General features: G+C 50.6%; 1 protein-coding gene across 1 annotated transcript in view; it reads right to left on the reverse strand.

Moving 5' to 3' along the window:
• Nucleotides 1-19510, reverse strand: part of LOC135905597 (glypican-5-like) — a 174511-nt gene extending 155001 nt beyond the window's left edge. Inside the window, exon 1 of the mRNA XM_065436546.2 lies at nt 19067-19510. Coding sequence (XP_065292618.2) covers nt 19067-19328 — 262 coding nt within the window. The 5' untranslated portion in view covers nt 19329-19510. The remainder of the gene's footprint in view (nt 1-19066) is intronic.
• Between the last annotated feature and the right edge of the window lie 5065 nt (nt 19511-24575).

The raw sequence follows: 24575 nt of genomic DNA on the forward strand, positions 1-24575 counted from the left end.
ACCGAAGTACACGGTTTCAAGCAGTAAGCTTTCCTCTATATGGGCCCGTGAAAGGCTTCGCTGTAGCATAGAAACTAAAGTACTGCCCAAAATCAAACTGTCAGCGATGTAACCACTGGCTCCCTTTTTTCTGATCCACCTCGAATGTACCATACTGACCACGTATAGCTTAACTTGCCGAATAACCTGTCAGTGTTTGTCAACATCGTAATCGTTGACATTTTTTAGTCTTGATCGCGGGTGTCCTCTGAGAAAAACACGATAACTCTCATGCTCAACTGCGGTTGTTGTGCGGACAACCAATGGCCGCAGTGTTTCTTAATTAGCCGTTGGATTAGTCCCTAATGTCATTTACTAAACCTACTTAAACCACAGCACGTTTTTTTTTTTTTAATGCAGCATACCGAATCGGCAACTTCCGATACCTTAGATTTGGTTTCCTATAAATTCGTCTCGTCTTGAAACCGGGATTTCGCCGGCACAAACTTCTCCCCAGGAAACGAGGAATTATTTTTGACGTAGCAACTTAACACCCATGACTTCAACGAGTTCGATGACTGGTATTTCCTCGAAAAGAAGCACACGGATCAGGGAAGACGATTTTCTTCTCCCCCTAAGAGTGTAACTTGGAATTAAGGACTGCAGTGCAAAACTTGCGATTGCGACCTTTCCGTGCACTTGTTCATTTCAACTTGGGCGTCTGAATTACAAATGAATTCAGTTTTGTTGTCTTGGCTAGCCTGTGGTCCATGTATACACTTTTGCTGAAGGGTCACGTACGTGAGCTTACCTGTGTAAAAAAAAAGAAAAAAAGAAAGAAACGTCCCATTTGGAACTGTATTCGAGCAGCAACCTTTTCGTGGAAGACGGCGTTCGACAAACATTCCGGTACTCGGAATAGTTACAGCGGTATCTAGTACATATGTCCAATCCTTGCGCAGCGGGGTTTTACGATATTCAAGAGAACTACTGAACGCGACTCTCTGTAAGGCATGCACGAAAGAAGCAAAGGTGCAGCGGTAATAAATGAAACACACGCCTGTACAGATATAAAAGCGCCGTTATATATATATATATATATATATATATATATATATATATATATATATATATATATATATATATATATATATATATATATATATATATATATATTCCCTGCTAACTCCTTCGTTTTCAATGCATCATGGCGGCCTCATTATACTTCGAAATCACTGGCGGCTTACCAAGACTCGATAGTGGACATTGAAAAAAAAGAAAAAGAAGCTTTCGCGTATATTTTTGCACACGGGACAACCCGACAAGCAAGACGAATCGTTTTGAAACGACCGTCGACGGCTCTGCCACGAGAGGTACGCACAGGCCTTCTATGCATATTATACCGCGACGTGATCTCACGTGCATACACACATTTGACGCTTCGAGGCATCGAATCGCGCTCGACGAGAATCCGCCGCGAGCTGGATCTATATAGCCATCGCGCCTCCTTCGAATGGTCCGGAGAGGCCACATCGTCGATGTCTTTAGGTTAAGGGATCCAAATGCGCGGCTACGCGCACCGTCTCGTGCGCAGATCACGGACAGGCCGATTTCGTTTTAAAAGCACCCCTGTGCGGCGCGGCGTGCGGATTTATGTGGCTCGCTGAATGTGAATGAGATGCGGTAAGTGCAGAGAGGATGCATCGCCCAACGGGAGAGCCAAATCAGCGTAAATGCACACATGAAATGCAGTTAAATGCCTTGCTGAGCAGTGTGGCATGGGCTAAACTTCGCAAAGCGTTTCAAGCGATTGAGAAGTACCATTAAGAAAAAGGAGTGCGTATAGTTGCGAATTATTTTTGTGTATTTGGTGGCCGCACTAATTTTTCTTATTCCAACTGAACCTGCACAAAAAGGCGTAAATAACGAAATGCGCGACGCAAAGTCTGTGTGCGTGTGTGCGCGTCCACCGCCGCATAGGGTCTTGCGGCGATCTTTGAAAAGTGCGACGCAACCAAGGATTTGAGAAAAGAAGTGTTGCGTCACGCTCACTTCGGGCTAAGCTGAAAATTGCGGTACCGCAACTTGCAACACTTTAATCCACGCGGTTTGTCACTATTGGGCAGGAGGACTTACAGAGCCGTCATCTATCGGAAGCGCCTCACTTGCGTATAGTATATGTGAGGGATAACGCAGCGCGCTCCTCACAGGTTTGGCTGTCGGCCGTCAATAAAAACACCACGCGGCAGCCCTCCTGGGCATTTCTGTAAGTGTTCTCAAAACGAAGGAAGTTTTTTTGGTGTCGGTTTAATAATCTTGGGCAAACAGAAAAAAAAAAGCTTAATGGTTACCGAATACGTACAGTGAACGCCCACTGGGCACAGATGGCGCGATGGAGTCTCCCGAACCGGTTTCATGAGTGAAAGGTAGGCAATCGCTGAGAGCGAACTATGTGAAACATGCTCTTGTTGTGGGCCGTCGGCATAACGAAATGGAGCTTAGCAGAATGAAGCCTCAATGCAGCGACCGCACGGGTTCGCGCGGTGACCGACTGCGCGTCTGCATGCATGTCCGCGCACAATGTTTCGCTTTCGCTGCGAGCGCGTGTTCGCGCCGTGCAGCGAACTTTGGGTCGCAGCACATGAGCATTTGACAGTGCATAAGCAATCGTTGCCGCGTGGAGACCAGCACAACTGTTAAAAATAATTACTTTGATAACTATAGACTTCGACGCCTACGGCAGCAACTTGTGACGTCATGTTGTGACGACTGAATCTTTTTTTTTTTTCTGGAGTATCGGATGTTTCGATATCACTATTTCTGAAGTTGCGTCGCGCTGTATGTTTATCGGTCTTCTCAGCGAAGAATTACCTGCTGCTTCTTTTCTATTCATCCAGTACATTTCATTGTTCGGTACTACGCACAAGCATGAGCACAAGCACAAGCATGCCTTTTTTTTTAATCTGCTTTTTACCGTCCCCTTTCCATTCAAGTGAACTTGCCAGTATATAGCACCAACAAGTTCGTAGACCGAATCTTCATGATATTAGTGCAGGCAACGCGCGCGTGTCTCGGTGCGCGATTTCTGCTACCCACCGCGAACACCGCAGACCGGTCGTCGTATCAGAAATCTTGCTCGCGGAAGTGCTTGCTGCACAGCCGAGTTGTAGCCGATGGCTGCTTGCTGGTTCTAAATTTCGCGATCGAAGCTTCACGCAGCTTTTTGTCCCGCGGGTACGTGCGATGGCTGACGCCGGGCTTCGTTGCGTACGTCCGGCACTCCGGCACCGAGCAGTAAGTAGCCTGCCATGCTGGACGACTTCGAAGGCTGCCGCTACCTATTATAGGGCTTTCAAGTATTGTCAAGCGCACACCCGAAGCGCATGAGCCGGTTTAAAGCTTTCGTTTTCGGCTAGCTTCGGAGCTTACGAAGCCGCCGGACGCGGCCGCTGTGTCCACGTGATCCCTCATACCGCGTCACGCCGACGGTGGCGCCAGCTTTTAAAATGGTGGAGAGCTCGCCCCCAACACTCCGCGCTACGTCCTCCCGCCTATATAGTCGGTTTCAGTTCACGGACAGGCCAGGGGGGCGTACGTATATATAAAGCGAATAGAAGAATTGGACGCTGAGACCGAGAGGCTGGCAGGCGCCGGACGGGTTTCTCGTGCCGGCGACCTTGCCTTGACGTCAGGCCCGCGCGTCCCGTCCTTGAGAGCGCTATACGGAGAGCTGCTCGGCGCGGGTCGCGCCACTCGCTCGCCTTATTTAGGCGAGATTTTTCTCCGAGGGCCGAAATCTGGGTTACCGCCCGCTGACAACATCCTTCTCATTTATCGGCGCCGTTAAGTTACGCAAGTGACGCGAACCAAGCAGCCGGCAATGGGAGGGTGCGGTTTGGAGGAGGGACGTGAAGCAGGCGCTGTAATCCCAGATTGCCTCACCACCGGGAACTGCGGTTCATAGCCAAACGGCCAAAGAAAAGAAGCACAGCAACAGTGAAAGCCTGCAAAGGCGTACGTCCGGGCAGAGCGCCAAAGCCCCCTTGCACGAGAGTGATGCTGGCGTACATATATCGCTTTGCGGCGCCTCTCGCGCTCGTTCTCGCTAGAACACTCAGCAGGCGAGAGGAAGAACGCGTCGCTTCCTCTTGACGAAAGCTGACCTGTCCGACACTAAACCTAGCCTGTCCAGACATTCTTCCATGTCGGGTAACGGCACAGCGCCGGCGGTGTAAGTGTGAAACTTTCCATTTTAATTTGACTTTCGTGCGCCCGCGTTTGCATTGCGTGGAAGCTGGGAGCTCACAAAGGAAAAGCGCCGCACGTATATACATATTCCACTCCATACAAATACGTATGCGGAGGCACGTAAGTGAAGCACCCAATCGCACACACTCGCATTCCAGCCGCTCCGAGTACAACACGCCTGTGCTGCGCATGCGCGTTCGTGCCGCTCGCGGTAAACGAAGTGACTTAACAGGCAGTTACGGTTATAACGGATACGAAAGGTAAGCGCGTTGTTTAACAGACGCCGAGACTTTCTGCGCCAGCGACGCCGAAACCGACGACTCAACGCCGCCACGCTTACACGGCGACAACTGCACACATTCCGTACTTGCATAAAGTAAACGAAGACAGAAAGGGGGAGACCGGGGGGGGGGGGGGGGGCACAGCTCGGCGTCCGCTGCAGACGGCACGCGTAATCGTTTCAACGGGGCGGCGAGGAGGCTCGACACCCCCCCCGCCCCCCCCCCCCCCCCCCCCCGCCGCTGCATACCATCACCATATACACACCATTACCGTAATCACCGCACGCGGCGGAGACGCTAGCACGCAGATGCGTGCACCGGCGGCCGCATTCCGCGGCCGACGCGATGTCGCCGCGAGATCCGGCGCCGCCACCGCAGACAACCACCGGCTCCCAACGTCGTAGAGACGCGCGCTGCTGCTTTATTTCGAGTCCACCCGCGCGGTAATGAAGGCAGGACGGCGCGCGCAAACGCACGCGGGCACCACCGTGGCGAGAGGACGCGCTCCCGCGCGCCACTCCTCCGCTGGCGGCAGATGAGAAGGGGCCGCGCGCCGGTGTCGACGACCTCGGCGCGCGCGCGTAGCCCGGCGGCGTACGTACAGGACGAGGAGGGCTCGGCCATCTCCCGACTGTACACGCTGCGCCGTCACGGTCGCAGCCGCCTTCCCGTAGCGTCAACGGCGCGAACGCGGCGCATCTGCTAGCGCGTGTACGTAACGGTATGTAGAGGAGGAGGACGAGACGATTGGCCGGCAAATAGTCGGGATGGGAGACTATTAGTCGACGCAGCTCGTTCGGTATCCGCCGCCCCTTTCGCGTCGTTGTGCCCCGACTCCGGACAGAAGAAGAGGGTGACTTTTTCTTTCCTCTTCTTTCATTTTTTTCTCTCTCGCGCGCGCAACATATACGCGTCCTTGTTCTTTCCCTAGCGTCCAGCTGGTAGGCGGGTCCGTTTAGCACCAGGCGCGACGGGCAGAATGCATAACCGCCTGTGTAACACTGATGTCGGAGCATGCCAATGAGACAGGTTGAAGTCACGTTAAAATAGTATTTAATATTGTACGGAAAGAAATATGTAAAAAAGAGAAACGTTCAAACCAAGTCCACAAGTGCACCTATAGAAGACCAACAGAATGTTCTAGCCAGTAAGTAAGTCAATCATTTGCTCGAGCACATCCGTTTACTTACTTGCCTCAGCAGGAGGACTTTGTGTGTTTCTGATTTGGAGCTGTCTTTCACTTATAGGGCTACATTAGTGTACTTGTGTTACCGGAATTTGTGTTATGATTTCACTACGTTTATTATCATTTATTTTTTTTAAATCCCTATACGAAAGCAGTAGCCGGCGCCTATTAAAGGCGACATCTCTTAATACCATATAACCAATAAAAATAAAGATGAAGGAGCAATATACTGATATAGTGATTTAGTGATAAGTTGGAATACGAGAGACTCGGTAAAATATGCGCCGCCGTTCGCTTGGCAGGAAAGCTGTATAGGGCTACTTGCATTAACCAGCGGTGCCATACCAGAGTGTTCATCAAATGCTTCTTCGGTGCCGCTGTACTAAAAACATTCTCCTAAAAAAAAGCAAAGAAACAAAACCTTTAGAGCCGCGCAAGCACACTGTTAAACTGAGTCGGCGTATAGACAAACAGGGCAACGTTTAATAACCCCAGTTGCAGTGCGTGTGTTCAGGTTCCGCACACACAGCAACGATTATATGCCACAAATATCTTTAGTTATACGTTAATTAGCGAACTTATTCTACCAACCATTACGACACCGTGTACCTGTTCCCACGTTTCGTGCCCGATTTTCCGAAAGAGAAATAACGAGTATTCGACCACTCGGACCGGCCGTCTGTCTGACGTACGAGAAGAGGAAAGCATTAAGTGAGACTCGCGGCACGTGGAACTCTTTTTTTCCCGCGGCGCAACTTCCTATTGCGCAACCCCCGTTGCGCTCAGTCCACGTCGCCATTCTTTAATTCTATCTCTCTCTCTCTCTGTCCGTCCTCCCTTTCTTTCCCGCAGATCACCTCCTCCCATTTAATCGTGCCCTCTTTCTTAACGCACCCCCGCTGTCGCAGCGGCGGCCTCCTTATGCAACCGTTCCACGCATTACGCAACGCGACACGACACCGCTTTTACTCCCTCCTTCCTCCCCCTCCATCTCTCTCTATTTCTCCCGCTTCCGTTCTTTTTTCTTTCATTTTCGTCCAGCGTATTTCACTTCTGGCAAGTACGCAGCTTCTATATATCACACCACAAAGTAACACTCGCGTTTTTCTCTTGCGAGTGCGTGCCCAACGCCGCGGAGATTCTCGGATTAATTTATCCCGCTGCTGTCGCCTTAGCTGCTGTTCATTAAACGTGAAAGGTATCCGGAAAAAGGTCGGGCGCCCTGCGGAGGGTGGGCTAATCCTGCTATGTTCGGTTAGTAATTTACGCAAGCTATATATATATATATATATATATATATATATATATATATATATATATATATATATAATGTGTGTGTGTGTGTGCACGGGAAATTGGCGCGCGACTGCCGCCCGAGGCACTTCGCGTGTGTTCGCGGGCTCCTTTCAGGCTCGGAAAAAAGTTTTATGTAGCACATATTGAGGAGCAGAAAGCTGTATCGGGAGTTTTTCATGTCGCTCTACAATTTTCTCATTGAAACTTTTAATCTAATTGCAATACTTGATATGGTGATTAATTAAGACTAATTTCCATTTAGGCGGAAATAAGAAAGAATAGTTTTATTATCCTCAGGCGACGGCAAACAACATTACCTTTTGTTCGGTCCAGCTACGTGGCGTTCGCATACGTTCTTGAACCCTGGCTAAAGTTACCTGAGACAGCTATAGTATGTTATATACGAAAACAAGAGAGAGATATATATAATTTAATTGAAAGAAGGCAAGGAGGTTGGCCTCAGCTAAGGTGCTCTAGCCTGCTACTCTTGCTCTCAGGGCTGGTTTCTTTAACTAAGATGACTTGGGGGGGGGGGAGGGGGGGCACGGTGGGCCGGCCTTTTATCTGAAAAGGAAATACACTCGCATAGACTGCGAACGACTTCCGCCCGCCGACGACGAGTTGCTTCGCAAGCGCGAAGAACAGGTTCTAGGCACCGATGCACACACAGAGGTTGAGCGAGTCGAAGGGATGGCGGGTTGGATCCGGGAAAATTTCCCTGCCGCAAATGCGAGCGAGTAGAGCGTTAAAACAGAGACAAGCTAAATGGCGCGGTCAAAATTTATGGCCCAGTTCTCCATTGCGGAGACCCTCACTGCGCGCACTGGCAGCAGTCGCGCACATTTCTGTGATGCCTTTCTGCTGAGAGCATTTATGATGCGCGTCTATCTGGGTGAATTCGCTTCAAGCTTGACAGTATAACGTACGCAGCGAGAGACAGAGAGAAAAACTGCGACCAACTCCCATTCCCATAGCGCATTGTCCCTGCCTATAAGTGCAGCTGGTTCTGACGACGCCGAGTCCAGCTGGATGGCTTCGTTGACATGCTTTATGAGGCCGAGCATCGGGCATAACTTAGCTTTTGCGATGGAGAGGTTGAACTCTCCCAAGAGAGAGTAAATGATAAATGAAAGGCAGGTGGGTTAACCAGGAATGAGTCCGGTTGGCTACCCTAAACTAGGGAAAGGGAAAAAGGGAGGGAAAGATTAAAACAAGAAGAGAGAGTCCACTGGGGACATCGATAGGTCACTCAGTCCGAATCACAGACGGTGATTCAATCCGGTAGCTTTCAAATATCGCAGCAGCGTTTTTGCGCCCTTTTGTAGCTGCGATATGCGAGGCCACGGACCCAAGAGCTTGTTCAAGGAGAACGGTTTTCTGTCTAACTGATTTAGAGCTGCGCAGAGGTCATGTCTTTCATTTTCAAAAGATGGGCAGTACGTGTAGCACAGTAGAAATTCTATAGTCTCCGCGACACCACAGGCACTGCACTGGGCGCTATCGGCCATTCCAATCAAACACGAGTGTATAGGGAAGATATACGGTGGGAAGACCGAGCAAATTCAAATGTGTGGAGAAAAGAGTGCTCCTGGAGGAGGGCATTCTCCGCAAGTAAGGCAGACTAGGTGTATACTTTGACGCGACCGCTTCCGGCCCTCGTGCCCCAACAAATATGTCGTACACCGCGAGGTCGCGCGTGCCACAGGCACCCGGCTCCCTCCGACTCCTGTCCGGAAAGAGAACGAGTTTAGCCAGTTATTTTAGGAAGCAAACACTGATGCAATCAAAGAGGGGCGGAAACTGCTGACGCCGTAACAAGCCATTAGTCGCATCAAAGTGAAGCGGCGACCTTTTAGGAGCAGACAGGGCGCGCTCTTTCTTGCATCCCGCCCTCGGTAGTGTCCTTGGGTGTCGCTTCGAGTGTCGCTTTGGAGATCGAGTTATACGCCCGTGATCGTCTTTTCCTTGACTATCTACACTCGCCTCCTACACAGATGACAACGTTAGCGAGTTCCATTCGAGTGGATTCCTGCAAAGCTAACCCGCACTCCACAGGCTGCAGCGGCAAATATCAATTAAAAATAAATTGTAATAGTTCCAACTCGGCAATAGCTTGCTCCTTAAAAAGGCTAAATTCTGACAATTAGTCACCAGGAAATAGGAGAATCTAAAACCACCCATCCTTTCTGGTGCCAGAAAGGTGCCCATCCTTTCTGGTGCGCGCAGAACGTCATAACAATAGTTCGAATCGAAAGTTGGAACGTCCACTGCAAACTACAGTGGTTTGCATAAGCAATCATCGTGCCAACGATGATCACCACTTCAGAAAGAATATGTCTATCGCAGTTAAACTGGCATTTGGTTACACTTTGCATCAGGCCGTTATTTGGCCTTTTTTTCTGTCGACATTGTCGATTTCTTCATTGTCCATGTTTTGTCCATGCAAAACATGGACAAAACATTGTCCATGCAAAAGCCTAGTCTCTGTTACCCTTGTCATTGAAAGCATTCGCAGTTCACTTTTTGCAGATGGTTACTACTAGGTTACTAGGTGGTTTTGAAGTTTGTAGGTGCGCAATTTCTTTTTTATTTCTTTTTAAGAGTTGTTCCGCAAAGTATCAGCACCGGTCAAAGCGCCTCGAAAAAACTATGCTTTCTCTAGGTCCTCAGTTATGTATTAAATGAGTCACTTTTCCAAAACTCGTGAAGTTTGACCTGAGAGCTGGGAACTTTCATTTCCGCTTCCGGAGGGCACCGACACCACAAACCGGAAGTAAACAGTGTTGTGCCATTACCACAAGCCCGGATCCCGAATCTGCAAGATGCAGAATCTATCCTGCGAGCGCCATAATTCTCCCTTCACAAGTCAAGATGCTGCGCCTTCGTGCGGGAGAAGCCTCGGCGGAGCAGCGTGTTTTGACGTGTCCGCGTGTGCCCGACGGCCCGGCGCCGCACCTCCCTTGCCGGGAGGTCACCGCGCGCGCGAACTTTGAACCGAGTGGCCAGCGCGGTCGCTGGTTGGACCCCTCGGACGACCGTCGTGTGCTGACTTTGTATTGGGCCGTTTGAGTGACAATGGGCCTCGGGGATTATAAAAGCAGCGACACGCCGCTCGAAAACAGGATCCGCCGACCCCACCTGGAGAGAGGGTCGCTCCCGACTGGGGTGAGATGTGTCACGCGTTTTCGCCGGACGCCGTCGTGCGAGAACAGTCGCGTTTGTGTGAGCTCTCGGCCCCAGTGCCGATCCGTTTATGTCCTGTATGATAACCTGTATATAATGTATAAAGTCCCTTTTGTTATTCTCATCGACGCCAGGCTCGGAGTCTTCGCTACCAACGCTCTGTCACGAAACGGGTGAAGAGCGCTACGGGACCACAAAGCCGTAATCGTGGCGCAGCGGTGCAAGTTCGTAACAACAAGAAGCGCTTCGCCTTCAGGTGGACAGCTTTTTATTTTTTCTTTGCAAAGATCCCTTGAAACGTTTAGGGAACGAGAAGTATTGAACTGTAGTGGAACGCCTTCTTCCTACGTTAAATGGAATCTGCCCACGGGCAAACTCGATTATTGCCGAAAACCTTCATTTCATATTCATAACGAAAAAAGTAGTTTCCGCTGTGTAGCTGCAACAGCGAGCTCGAATTTTGTTTTTTCGTTAAGGAGGAATAAAGAAAAATGCTGTTCACTTTGGTTACGAGTCTGGATAAAGTAAAATAGGGCGCTCGAAAAGGGCGGACAAGAAAACGGACAAGAAGCCTGACGTGAAGACGTAACAATTATAACCACAAAGTAATACAATATAATGCAATACCCGAAATAGCCCCTCCCCCCCCCCCCCCCCACACACACACACAGAGACAAAAGCACAAGCTCGAAGGGCTTTACTGCAGTGGCGTATTATTCAGAAGCACATTTCAAACCTTCCTTAATGAAATATCAGTCAAATCATTTTTTTTTTGTCACTGTACAAGGTGTTGGGTATCGTTGGCTGTTTAGAGAAAATTACCGCTACCGCTGGGAATGAGTGTTGCTGTCACCGCCTAAGAATGACAAAAAACGCGCACCTTTACAGGAAAGTTATCGCGATTAGCATAAGCGAATAACGCAAGCAAACTGTGCGCTCGATCGCGTTCCGTGGAACGCGGTGCCCCGAGAAGGGCGACAGAATGACAACCTTCCAAGTTGAGAAGCCACGTGTTACGCCTCCTGTAAGAGATGTAAGAGGCTAGCTACACGCGTACCGGAAACGCACAGCTGCGGATGCAATTGGTTCTGATCCAGCTGCGGTTGCTGAATAGAACACAGCGAGACACATCGACACGCAGGAAGGCAGGGCTGCTGGTGAAGACGCGCGGGCATGCGGCCGTTGTTGCGTAACGACGGAGAAGCGTTTCAAGTTCTGCAAATAGCGCTCCTCCTCTTGATCAAGCTGGGGAGGGGCGTGGTGTCCCTCTCAGCGGGACAATTGGTGGCCTAGTTTCATTTCTCTGTCTTGTGTGTGTGTGCGGTAATGACAACCACAAGTACGGCAAGAAGGCTATAAGATAAGAACGCCGCTATGACACGTACATTGCCCTCTTTGGAGTACTGCCCCCATGGACTCCGCACTAGCTGGTGCAGGGCCATTCGGAGCAAATCTGTGTAAAGCTCACAAACGGTTTCTCTATAGGGGTAGTGGGCAGCAGCCGACCGATTTTTCAAGAGCGTCTGGACTCGAATTTCCCAACATGCTGATGGCGATGATGATATGAGTACCCTCCTTGAAAAGCGTAGATGGCACCATTCCAGCATGCTCATTCTTGAAATGTACCTAATGCATTTTAAATCTTTAACTACTACTGTAGTCTAAACTGCATCATCCAGCGCAAAAAGAAAAGTTCGTTTTGTTGCGTATTATCCCTTCATTTGCGCCACCTCCCTCTCCCCTATAGTGGAGCTAAAACTTCATGTCTCGGTCAAGCTAGCTGTTTCCCCGTTGATCGCTAGATGGAGATGCTCCGACATTCCAACAGAATATGCTCAACAGTTTCTGCACCATTTCCACGCGCTATGCATGACTCGTCTTCGCCTCCAGCTCGGACCGAGAGACGTCTGGAAATAAAGTTGATCTATCTCTGCTTTTCTCTGTATGTACCAGTGTTATCGCATCTAGGGCCGAAATTTGGAAGATTATAACAAAGAAGCTTGGAATCGTGCTGAAGACCACACACTCGAGCAGTGATGGAACGTAAAACGTACGGCTAAAAGATAGCGAGGCGTTCGAGAGCACAGCAGGGTACATCGTTACGATGAAGAGGGCGATTAAGGGGAGGGAACAAGATGAGTTTGGCGGGTCGTGCACTATTAGCCCCGAGAACGAACACGAGCGGCGCTGCGAGCGCCGCTCGCGTGACGTCAGGGCACGGACTCACGCCTGTCGTCTGCTACAGTTCGGGCGTTGTCCGGGCGCTTTCTGCGGTGTTTTCGTTTGTTCGCCCTCGTTCTCTCTGCTTGTATACTTATGGTGGTCGTCTCAAATATATTTTTACGACGTCTTCCTTTGCGAACATTTATTCAAAGAGCTAATTTCTTAGACAACAATGCAGCTCTCGAAGGCAACGCTACAGTGCCAGCCGAAGCGACGCAGACCAGCCCATTGCGGGTTTTTCATGCGCGGATAGACAATCGCAAAAGCATAGCCTATAGGAATCCAGTTATGATACCATACCTGCCGCGGTGCAACAAGTATGTCACAAAGCTGGCTATATATGACTTCTACAGCAGTTACGTTGATTTTATTCCGCTAAATAGGTTTGCTCACGACGAGTAGTTCATGGTATAATATCGAATTTTTGCATTTCCCCAGAGAAACGCTCGGCAGTAGCGCGGGGACTTAACTAATACTGGAGCTTAGATTCTACACGCCTCACTTGCTTCTTTAACTGCTTGTCAACATTAGGCGGTTCTTCACGTGTTTATTTTTTTTAAGCGGCGGAAATTTGAAGTAAAGTTAATGAAGGCTTACAGCTATTTACAGAGTACAAATAGGAATGTACCAATATATATTTCCTTTTCCGTGTTACACGTTCAACTCACCTCTTTAGGGCGCATTTGTTAATGATTAATAATGTAAGTTATGTTCTTCTTTTTTTGTCTATATTACCAAGTGTATATTATTTATTTATTTCAATGCCGCAGTGTGTTTTGCATTGTTATTGTGGAAATATTTCACTGTTCTTTCATATATTGTATAACTGCAATGTTTTATGGCCACTATATAAATGTAATTTATATGGCGCTTGATGTGTTACCCCATGCAGCCATATTGTACCTAAGGGGGTGAGGTTACCTCAAGCCGCGTCTGTGCGACTTTTTTCCCTCATCCACCTCCACTTACCACTCCTCTGTACATGTGTGTGTGTAAATGGAAATTAATAAATCAAATCAAACTCACTTGAGAAATTTACTGGCGCTTGCTGCTTGAGGAATATACATGACGAATCTGTTTGGCGAACTGACACAGGCTGCTCGGCCTAATTTTTTTAGTGAAGTATGCCTGCTGGACCGCATAGCTGCAGCCAGAAAGAAGTCGAAGCGTAAATGATTAGTAGTATGGGACATATTGAAGATATCGAAATTCCCCCGGTGGAGGGTCAGAAATCAAGTAAAACTATATGTAAGGCTTGTGGTGCTTTCTTTATGAATGTTTGCGATTGGATTGGAGCAAACTTAATTTGCCTGCAAGGTTCTCTTTTATGTACCGACGAAGCGAATAGTTATCCGTTTGTATAATTGAATAACGCTGGATCGAGACATGGTGAGACAGAAGGTGCTTGAATTTTCCTTTTGTATACAGGAAATCTAAGCTGCGGTGTAGTAGCTCGAGAATACTTTAGCCATTCCAGTTGGCGCTGTAAAAAACATGCTTTATGGTTTTAATTCGAAGTTGCAGTGAACTGATGGGTTTCGCGAACATAGCGTGCCTCGCCATACGGACATCGATTGCTACCGTTACGTGATCAGGGGTGTGCCATATTGTCGATAAAGGCTACTGAGGGCCACTATGAAACATTTCATCACTTTCAATTGAGTGGCTCTCGATCTTAACAGCGAAACTTTTCTCTCAGGTGATTGCTACTATGGTGTTTGTGAATTAACTATGTAAATACTCTACATGACGCGCCGTCGTGTTAGCAGCCATGAGCAATTCGTTTTTAGGAGGCCTGTTTCAGAGGGGGATGAAAGTAGCAGCAAACTTTTTCATAAGAAATGCGCGCCTAACTATTTTTTGACGCATTAATGAATGGCCATATTTGAATAGAACACACCAGAGTAATAGGAATCATGATGAGAGCTTTGCTGGGCAGTGTCTTTCTAAAATCAGATAACATGTTGACGCCAATTACCAAATTTTTCTTCCACGTAAGATGCAATGCCTCTCATAGCTAAATACTAAAGGAATGTTAAATGTTTAGCGAAGCATCATACACAACTTCGCGCGTTGAATTTGCAGATATTCTTTTTTTAGTCAAAATTTACCAATAGACACGGCGCATATATGCATTGCAAAACCTATTAGACCCCTTTAACGCTACTTAGCTTGCGATATCCAAGCCGCAAAGTTTCTTGACTCACACGCTTTTGAAGAAGAAACTGTGGTTAAGGTATGGCAGCTGAAAGAAGCCGACGTATTCTTCAATACGTACGGCTCGAGCCATCCATACCCCAAGGATACACGAAGGGAACGAGCGCGCGCGGCAGCCGAGCGAGCCGGAGCGAGCGGCGTCCTGGCCGTGACGTCACTCGCGAGAGGGCGCCACTCCTAATTCTCGGGGCTAATAAGGAAAATAACCGGCGGTCTGTTAGAGAGTAAATGCAGTCGAGGTGGGGAGATGAATAGGTGGCGAAATTAGACGTGGAACTAGAATTATTGGGGTTCGGTCGGCTGACGCGGAACAGGGGAAACTGCAGATCTCCGCCGATCGTCGTCCTACACACGGCCCATATCAATTGAGGACTATGATGATGATGGTGGTGGTAGACCCACACATCGGAGTTGACCGATCGAAGCCCGCAATAATCGTACTCCGATGCTGCCCAGCCACGCGATATGCTGGACAGTGCGGCTGATATTAGCAGAACGGTTCGCGTCTCGGTTCAAAGCAGCAGACGACCCTCGGCGTTTGCTTCTGTTGCTCAGTCCAAAAATAGCAATCGGAGCGTGCCCAACTTCTACAATTGCTAAACTGTCCAAAAACAACAGCAGCAACAACAACGCCTCACCAGGGCATCAAGCAGTACCGCTTCAGTGCGTCGAAGCATGGCGGGGCTTCAGAAGATTCCAGACAAGGCTATAAGACATTTGTGCTGGTTATTCGAACCGAGGAGCGGGAAACTGCTTCTCTCTTTCCAGTCAGCACATTTAAAACTGCCTCGTCAGTGCTCTCAGAAAGTCATGTCCGCATTCTAGGCAATGAAGTTTTCATGCTTAGGTTGACCGCTTGTTATCTGTCCGATACACGAAGGCTTAAGTATCTGCTGTCGCGGAAAAGCTTGCAGTGATTCCGTAAATACATGACGTGTCCCACAGACTGAAGAGGGTAGGACAAGGCGCTCGTGTTGCGGTGCTTTTTTTTTTTTTTGCGCTCCGGAAAAACTAGCGAAGCTTTGCAAGTGTGCTTCACAAGCCAGGCGTGGTCGTCGTCGTTCTGTGAAACACAGGAAAGGTTTAGTGCCCTGCATCACTGGCGTGGTGTATGTGATTCTTCTCTGTTGTGGAAAAAAGTACGTGGGAGAGACAGGAAGGTTCTTAAATGGTCGTCTCAGGGAGCGCCATAACCATGTCTAGAACACGGTACAGGGCCATTCGGGTATTAATTGCAGCGATCACCGGTGTAAGCCCTACTCGAAAATAAAAAAAAAAAGGCGAAGTGCTGGCTAAACATAGTTCACAGCTGACACGTGAAATCATTGAGGCAGATTTCACCAGGAAGTTTGATAGCGCGTACGTCAGTTCTCCTTCGATTGCACTTTCATCTCGGGAAATAGCAGATCTTAAGAAGATTTGAATGGCAAACATTCAGCGTGCAATGTATGCATGTGGCTATCATTATCAACATTGGAAATTATGCTCCAGACTTTTTTGCCGATTATTCACATGTTGCGCATGGTAACAGCCTATGTATATATTCCTTCATGAATAAACTGCAAGTACAACGCTGTGTGCGTGTCGCTCTCTGTCTTTCTTTGTGCTGTGTCCTTTTTTTCCAGTGAATCACCAACAAGCCCAAGCTTTCGCGCCAATTTGAAGATCAGGCCATGGACAAAAAGAAATGCAAGAATGGAAGACAAGAAGGAAAGCAAAAAATAAACTGCACCCGAAGCTATACGGTCGGTAATCGACTAACCAGCAGACATAAGCGATATTCTTCCCTCTTGGTTTGCAAAGAAAAGAAAACCAAACCACTTCGCAGCCCGCACGCGCTAAACTGAGGCCCAAATGCATGTACTCACGCTTTTTCATTTCAACTTCCGCTTTATACGTTTCTCCTTTCCGTCGCTTCCTGTCACGGACGCAAGAGGTGCGCAACTACACAGGCTGGCCGGCTCGTGATGCATGCAGTCCTTGTCGCCTTGCAAGCTGCAGCCCATCGAAACGAACATCTGTTGTGAAACGCAAGCACGAAGCCATCCTGACGAAACCACCCGCAATCGAAATGTTCTCCGCTGAAATAAAGCACTCTCGTGCAATGACGCACCGAACGCAGCCTCTTGAATCGACAAGCAAACGAGCTGCTTGCTGCTCTCTCAATTTCTTTTCGCGCAAGATTTGCGGGTACACTTAAACCTCGATTTTCCGTGCATGCGAATTATTTCGTTAAATCGAGATCAGTTAAAACTAGCATGCGGATAGCATAATAGCCCAAGAAAATAGGTAGTTTTTTTTCTTCCTAAGTATACGCATTTATTGTGCAGCGTGCCCGTTGAGTGTGTCTTGCGTTTCTTCGGGGGAGTGGCGACGCAGTGCAGGAGTGGACTCCACTCCTGCACTGCAACACAGCATACCCATAGCCTAGGTACCTCCCCTCACCCCAGACTACGTTAAATCGGGAGACACATTGAGTTGAGTTCGCTTCTCTGAGGTTTACAACGGGCTAAGCTCTACGTATATGTGAAGGGGAATCGAAAGCACTTCGAGGAATTCCAAGTTGTGTAATAACGCCTTTCACGAAATCGAGGTTCGACTGCATCAACCCCATACGTGCCCGTAAGACTTCCTCAATAAAACACGAGGCGCAGGGCCACTCGGATCTACAGCGTGTATCGCGCATTACCGAGTTGCGCCCGAACCATCTTGTACACGTCGTTTCCGGCTCCACCGCAGTGATCTCGCAAGCTATGCGACACGCCTTGCACTTAGAGCGCCGGCTAATCATTCGTCCGGCACAAACAAACGCTTCAACGATCCTCTTTTCGAAGAAGGTGGCCTTCGGTTGATCTGCAAAATCAAGGGTCCACGACACTTACAGTGGGGAGATATTGCGGAAGACGGGCTGCCAGACTACGGCGATATCCGGCGAAGTGCTTCAATTCGCAGCGAAATCGAAAAAAAAACGCTTCAGGCACATAAAGCCCCTCGGGTCTCTCGAGAAAGTTTCGGTATCCCACCAAGCGACAGCATTCGAGTGCGCTTCGTAACCTAAACTGCAGAAATAGGGTTGGACCACTCCGACAAGTAAGTACATCGCATGGCGGCGGAGCGCAATGGGAGGATGAATCGGTTAGAACGAAAAACCGCTTATAACGAACTATTCTAAAGCATAAGCGGCAATCCGAAACGTGTAACAAGGTACGCATGCACCCCAGATGTTGACTGCGCTTCAGCGATTACGCTCGCTCTTCGATAACAACAACTTTGCCTCTGTGTAGTAGTCGGCTATCGCGTTTCAAAACAGTGGCGTTTTCTCGCCTGAGCAGCAGCTGTCGCCAAGCCGGTAAGATCAAAAGGCGCGCCAGGATACAGACCAAAGCACGAACGCAAGAACTTGCAAACTGTCAGCGAGATGCGTTTTTATTTTATTTTCTTTCCTCCACCGACAGGGCCGAGTTCCGGAGTCCACAACGTGACGCTTCGATCACGAACAAACCCCTCCACTAGTCGCCTCCGCCGCAGCTGCTACCGCGGACCTGTCGCTCTTTCTCCGAGAGTGCTCGCTTGGGCTGGCTGACAGGACACACGCTTTTTCGGCACGGCGATGTAAGGTTTCTTGCGGCGTCCCCGTTCGGCGTCCCCACGCCTTGCACGCAAAACGCCCGCGCGCTCTCGTCTGAAACGAGACAGCCGTCTCGCCGTAGAGCGCGCGCTTCGAAAAGGACCGACCGTGCAAGGCGCGTACAGCACCGGTCCAAAACAGACCCTGAAGCAAGAGAAAAGATGCACGAGAGTTCCAGCCGCGGTACCTTTTCTTCTCCGCGAGAGAAGAAGACTTCTCCGAAAATGGTGGCCCCCACCGGCTCTTGTGCGGCGGTGTTAGGGAGGGACAACAGAAACCTGCGTCAGCCCAGGTAGGAAGCAGGATGCCTTGCCTGCGAGCGCAGGCCGCCCGCGGCGACGGCGGCTCGCTGCTCACCGAGGGCCGTGGGAATAAAGCCGTCGCTGTATAGACGGAGGCGCGAAGTAAAAGGAGGGAGGGCGCGGTGCTGCTGCCGGTGGAGATGCTCGGCCACGTAAACGCACACACACACTCTCGGTCACAAAAGGAAGCGTACCCCCCGGTCCCCCTCCAACCCCGGAACCCCCCTCAACCCGCCCGGGGGCAGCAGCAGCAGCCGAGGCGGCGACAAGAAAGAAAAAGCTCGCTCGTGCGCATTCCTGCGGCCAGCAACGGCCGGCCCTGCCTCCTTGCGAAAAAAAAAGTATACGAGCGCCGGCCGCGACCAAAGCTGGACCGCCGGCGCGCGCCGGGCCGACGCACGGAGCGGCACGCGGAGACCGAAATCAACGACCATATGGCCGCGCAAATCAAACGATAAAACGGACGCGGTGCAAGCGCACGTGCGCGACCGCGCGAAATACGGGGCGCGACAAACGAACTCACCGGACGTGGGCGACGCGGCGAGCACTTCGGTCCACCTGTGGTCGCCGCCTCCGAGCGTGGACGATAGCAGGTCTCGCGGCGCGCTGCAGTCCGGCGTCGTCGCGCCGCAGCAGACGACCGCGGAAGCGGCGAGCACCACGCACACGGCCAGCGGTATTCCGATCGGCAGTGACGAGAACCTCGCCATCATCACTACCTGACGGTGGGAGCACCTGATAGGTTGAGGGTCTTCTCGTCGTGGTGCTACCACGGCGGCGGTCATCGCGCGCAGGTCCTCCACACGAACCACCAACACCTGCACCTTGCCTCCGTGCGATCCGAACACAAACTGCTTTCGAGCTAGCGGTTGTTGCGCCGCCGGGGCCGCGGGGGCGAAAACTGGCGAAGCACCGAGCGAACCGGTTTAGGGATCCGCGACGCCGCCGCATCCACTACGAGCGGGCTTCGTGTACCGAACCGCAGTCGGAGGTGAGGCAAGCGGCGCCCTCCAACGGTCGCCACGAGAGGGTTGAGTCGAGCGCTGGCGTTCAGCTCCCCCTCGTGGCGCGTGCGCGCGATTCAGTCGTCCGGGTCAATATCCCGGGACGGAGGCGGCGGCCTCCGAACGAATCCGGCCCGTAACTTCTTTTCTTTCCCTCGCGCAACGTTTGTGCAAGAGAGGGAGAGAGCGGGCGCAGCAGCTGTTTCATTCATAGTCTCCCAAGCGCCGAAATTTGCCGGGCGTTCTCCGGGAAGACGTCGTCCCGCCGCACGGACGCCGCCCCCCCTGTTGACCTACAGAAGCGCGTGCTTCCTTTCCTTTCATTCTTCTTGTTCTCAAGATCGCGGAAACCTCATCTCCGCTTCCTGGATTCGAGTTCGGCTTGGGGAAGACGGTGTTTTTTTACGTTAGTCGGTAGCCTCGAATTCGTGCACTTTTGCCTCTCGTACAAACTCGGCGGCGACGCTGCTGCTCGCTGGTGCGTGTGCCGATTAAGCGCGGGCGCGGTTTTCGCGTGGCGTGGGCGCGCGGCAAAGTGGTGCCTGCGCGGCGTGTCCGTCTACTCACTACGTGTACGCCAAAGCGGAAACCGTGCCGGGCTGGACCCTGCGCCGCCTCGCGTAGCTGAGGGAACATTCACGAAACGGGCCGCGCCAGACAAGGACGCGTCCTTGTTATTGGCTCGCAGCTGTTGCCCGTTCGATATGCAACACTTACTATACGGGCTACTCTACGTTCACAGCCCCGACCGAGCAGGTGTCCTTTGGGTCAGTCTGCGGAGCCGAGAATGAGACCTCGAATGAGTGAGCGCGTCGACGATGGACCTTCGCGTGAGCGTAGGTCCACGTGTACTCCTAGTGACTGCAGCGGGTGTAACTTTCCGTGGGAGTTTAAGATTTTTCATTGGTTTTGCTGCTGTGGCAACACTTTGAGAAATAAGAGGATGTGATGTAGTAGTGAGGGTCAGGGACACAGGAGCAAAAGTGTGAATAACAAGAGTAACTCTTTATTAGGCGAAGCTGTGCCCACAAAATAACAGGCTACACTCAAAAGTACAACCATAGCGGCCAGCACAGTCAGCCAACGTCGAAATCTGATCTGCGGGTCAAACTCGTCGGCTTTGATACATGAGTCATCGAAAGTTAGAGAGTAATCGCCTGGGTGTCTTCCAAGAAGTACTACACAATTCGCGTCCCGCATAAAACCAGATTACACAAAGTTCGGTAACAGACAAGGGACAGAACCATCGATGACATTCTAGAAACTTCCGATACACGCAGGCGCGTCCTGCGCGGAGCGATAACGTTTAATATTTGCCAGCCGGTGAAAAAGCGGTCAACCGAAAAAGATAAATAAGTACACGCGGAAAAATTAAGCTATATCTTCATTAGTTTATGCATCTAAATTTACGAGAGAAGACCGTAGCAGGTCTCGGTTGTAGCTGTGGGCAGGTTATGGACAATGTTTTGACGAATCCCTGCACCGAAACCGAGGAGGCTCCGGCACCTCGCAGCAGCGGGACTTTCGGCGCATAATCCGAGCGATTACACTGCTTTGACGCAGGGACAACATTATCGATCACTCTTGGACATCATTAGATCCGGAAATCTTTTTTCATTCATTTAATCATCCTTATTCACCCCTATCCCATACCCACCCCTATCCGATACCCCTGTATGCCCTGAGGCATTTACCCTTGCATAAAATAAAGTACAAAGTGCATGGATTGAGTACAGCCTTTGCGGAAGATTACCCATTGAAGCTGGCGGTGGTGCATCATATTTTTGTTTCGCCAACGAGGCAAATATTAGTCCGCTGTCCTTAGAGAACTGCAACTGCCCATCAAGGTCGAATTTCCTGAATATTGGGCAAACATCATATCCAGTCCGTATGTTAAGTTAAATAGGCACACAGAAAGTAGGGCATTTCTAGAAAAATTGACCAACCCTTCCACTACGGGAAAATAAGGGTAAGCGAAGCTTGTCCTACGTGCACCTGACCTTCGTCACGGTTAAGTAACCCACACGTAACGGTGCCGGATTGCGTCGGCCTCCCGCTCCCTCGGCTCTGGATCTTCTCGTTGCGGTCAGATTGCCTGGGCTCGGGCGACTCTAGTATCGGCGCGCCGATGGCGAGCCCTTTCACGTTCGGTGGTGGTGGTAAAAACTTTAATTCGTCAACAGAAAATGATTTATGAGATTACATGTGGGAAGTCTTGATGGCTTCGTGAGGCGGCCGTCAGACCGTGTGTTACCGCGACTTCTAAAGCCCAGGTCACGGCCCGCAGTTGAACCGCAGGTTCCGAGCTGGTCACTGAAGCCTCCCACTGCTCTCGGTTGGATAGCTGCCATTCGCCTCTAGGTTTGAGCTCAGGGCATTCGTGCAGGATGTGTGCTAAATCGGCTTTGTCGGCCTCGCATAGCGTACATTCGGGGGAGTGTATCCCTGGGTAGATAAACTATGGATAGTTTGTACGGGTTGGGGAAGGTGTCTGCTTGGAGTTGCCTCCACGTCGACTGCTGGTTTTTGGTTAAGGATTTGTCAGGGGTGGGTATTCGAGTCCTTCGTTTTTTATAGTATTGCGTAATTGACCATTGTTGTGTTCATATAGGAGGTTGTGGCCAAGTACTGCACCAGGGTGGCCAATCCTGCTCTGGTGAGGGAGTGCGTTACCTGTTCTGGCCACCGGAATCAGGCCTCACTCCAGGCCTGTTTGTGCAATTTTATCAACACGCGGATTTTTTTTTAATCCGGTGGAAAATTGCCGGCTCCGGGATTCGAACCACGGACCTCTTGCACGCGAGGCGGGTGTTCTACCTCTACGCCACCGCTGCACGCTAAGATATCTATAGCGGCTCCACAGCCACCGTAATCCTCCAAAAAGCAAGCAACAAAATCCCAATAAAGAAAGGCGTTAGGCAGGGAGATACGATATCTCCAATGCTATTCACAGCGTGTTTGCAGGAGGTATTCAGAGACCTGGATTGGGAGGAATTGGGGATAAAAGTTAATGGAGAATACCTTAGTAACTTGCGATTCGCTGATGATATTGCCTTGCTTAGTAACTCAGGGGACAAATTGCAATGCATGCTCACTGACCTGGAGAGGCAAAGCAGAAGAGTGGGTCTAAAGATTAATCTGCAGAAAACTAAAGTAATGCTTAACAGTCTTGGAAGAGAACAGCAATTTACAATAGGCAGTGAGACACTGGAAGTCGTAAGGGAATACGTCTACTGTTACGAACTTGCACCGCTGCACCACGAATACGGCTTTGTGGTCCCGTAGCGCTCGTCACCCGTTTCGTGACAGAGCGTTGGTAGCGAAGACTCCGAGCCTGGCGTCGATGAGAATAACAAAAGGGACTTTATACATTATATACAGGTTATCATACAGGACATGAACGGGTCGGCACTGGGGCCGAGTGCTCACAACAAACGCGACTGTTCTCGCACGACGACGTCCGGCGAAAACGCGTTACACATCTCACCCCAGTCGGGAGCGACACTCTCTCCCGGTGGGGTCGGCAGATCCTGTTTTCGAGCGGCGTGTCGCTGCTTTTATAATCCCCGAGGCCCATTGTCACTCAAACGGCCCAATACAAAGTCAGCACACGACGGTCGTCCGAGGGGTCCAACCAGCGACCGCGCTGGCCACCCGGTTCAAAGTTCGCGCGCGCGGTGACTTCCAGGCAAGGGAGGTGCGGCGCCGGGCTGTCGGGCACACGCGGACACGTCAAAACACGCTGCTCGCCGAGGCTTCTCCCGCACGACGGCGCAGCATCTTGTCTTGTGAAGGGAGAATTATGGCGCTCGCAGGATAGATTCCGCATCTTGCAGATTCGGAATCCGGGCTTGTGGTAATGGCACAACAGCATCCCCGCCCTCAGATAAGGCGCCGGGAAGACGAGCTGCCTCCACGTGGCTCGGATGCCAGGCGCGCACGTTCGTCAGGCTCGTCCAAGTTCACGTCCAGTGTCGGGACGCCAGGGAACATCACGTGCCCAGGTCCGACTCGCCAGGACAGGAGCTCTGCTCACCACGTCGTCGCCAAGGCACCTTGACCAGCTCCGCTCGGGTCGTTCCTAAGACCTTGCTTCTCGCCACTGGTCCCGCTTGGTCGTTCTGCAGCTTGCAAAACCGACCGGCAAAAGGCAACACCCAACACGAACAAGTGCCCTCTGTCTCCCGTCAAACACCAGACAAGGCCATAATTCAAATCAACCTAACTAAATTGTTTTCCCCTTTTTTCTCCCGCTGCAACAAGAGGCAGGTGTACGATCTAGCACACAAGGCTTAAACAATCAGTTTTCAAATCATCAACACAACAAAATAGAAACAATTATTAATCAGCAATAATAATTACAAATAGAATGGTCCCCTTGAAATCGCTTGGACCGAAAACATACTACTGAGGAAGCAAATGAGGTCATTCATTTTTCCCGGCGATATTTTCGCGGAATCCGAAGCTGCTTATATTTGCGACCCTGCTTGTCCGTGTAGCGGCGGTACAATAAGCCAGATTCCTTGTCAAATGAAACCCCCTTTTTTTTCACTCCCCGTTTGACGCTCTTCCTCAGATCGGCTAGTGAACAATCTTCCTGTTTCTCGCGAATCCGAGTTTCCCTTTCAACTGCAGCCTGCTCCTGCCAGCTGGCGGAAACCGGAGCGAGTGTGGAGCCCGCGTCGCCTAATTGCGGCGTCGCGTCTATATCGCGGCTAGCACTGTACGCGTCACTCCCACTCACTTCCAGGACCCGCTCGTCTAGGCCAGCCTCCGAGCTCTGCCTCTCCCGTGACTGCTGGCCACTCAAGTTACCTTGATCAGTCCGTGTGCCGCACCGCCTTTCGCTCACCGACGCTAAGCCAAGTTCCCTCGACAGCGGGCGCGCTTTGGATCGCGTGGGGGCCATGTACGCCACGTCGGCAAAGAATGATTTGCCCTGATCCCTCAGCAGCTGCTCCGAGCTATTTGAGAAGAGGTAGGAAAATTGCTCCGGGAGGGCGGCTGACACCGCGGCTTCGGTGTTAA

The sequence above is a fragment of the Dermacentor albipictus genome, chromosome 1, assembly GCF_038994185.2.
Source record: "Dermacentor albipictus isolate Rhodes 1998 colony chromosome 1, USDA_Dalb.pri_finalv2, whole genome shotgun sequence".
Taxonomy (NCBI): domain Eukaryota; kingdom Metazoa; phylum Arthropoda; class Arachnida; order Ixodida; family Ixodidae; genus Dermacentor; species Dermacentor albipictus.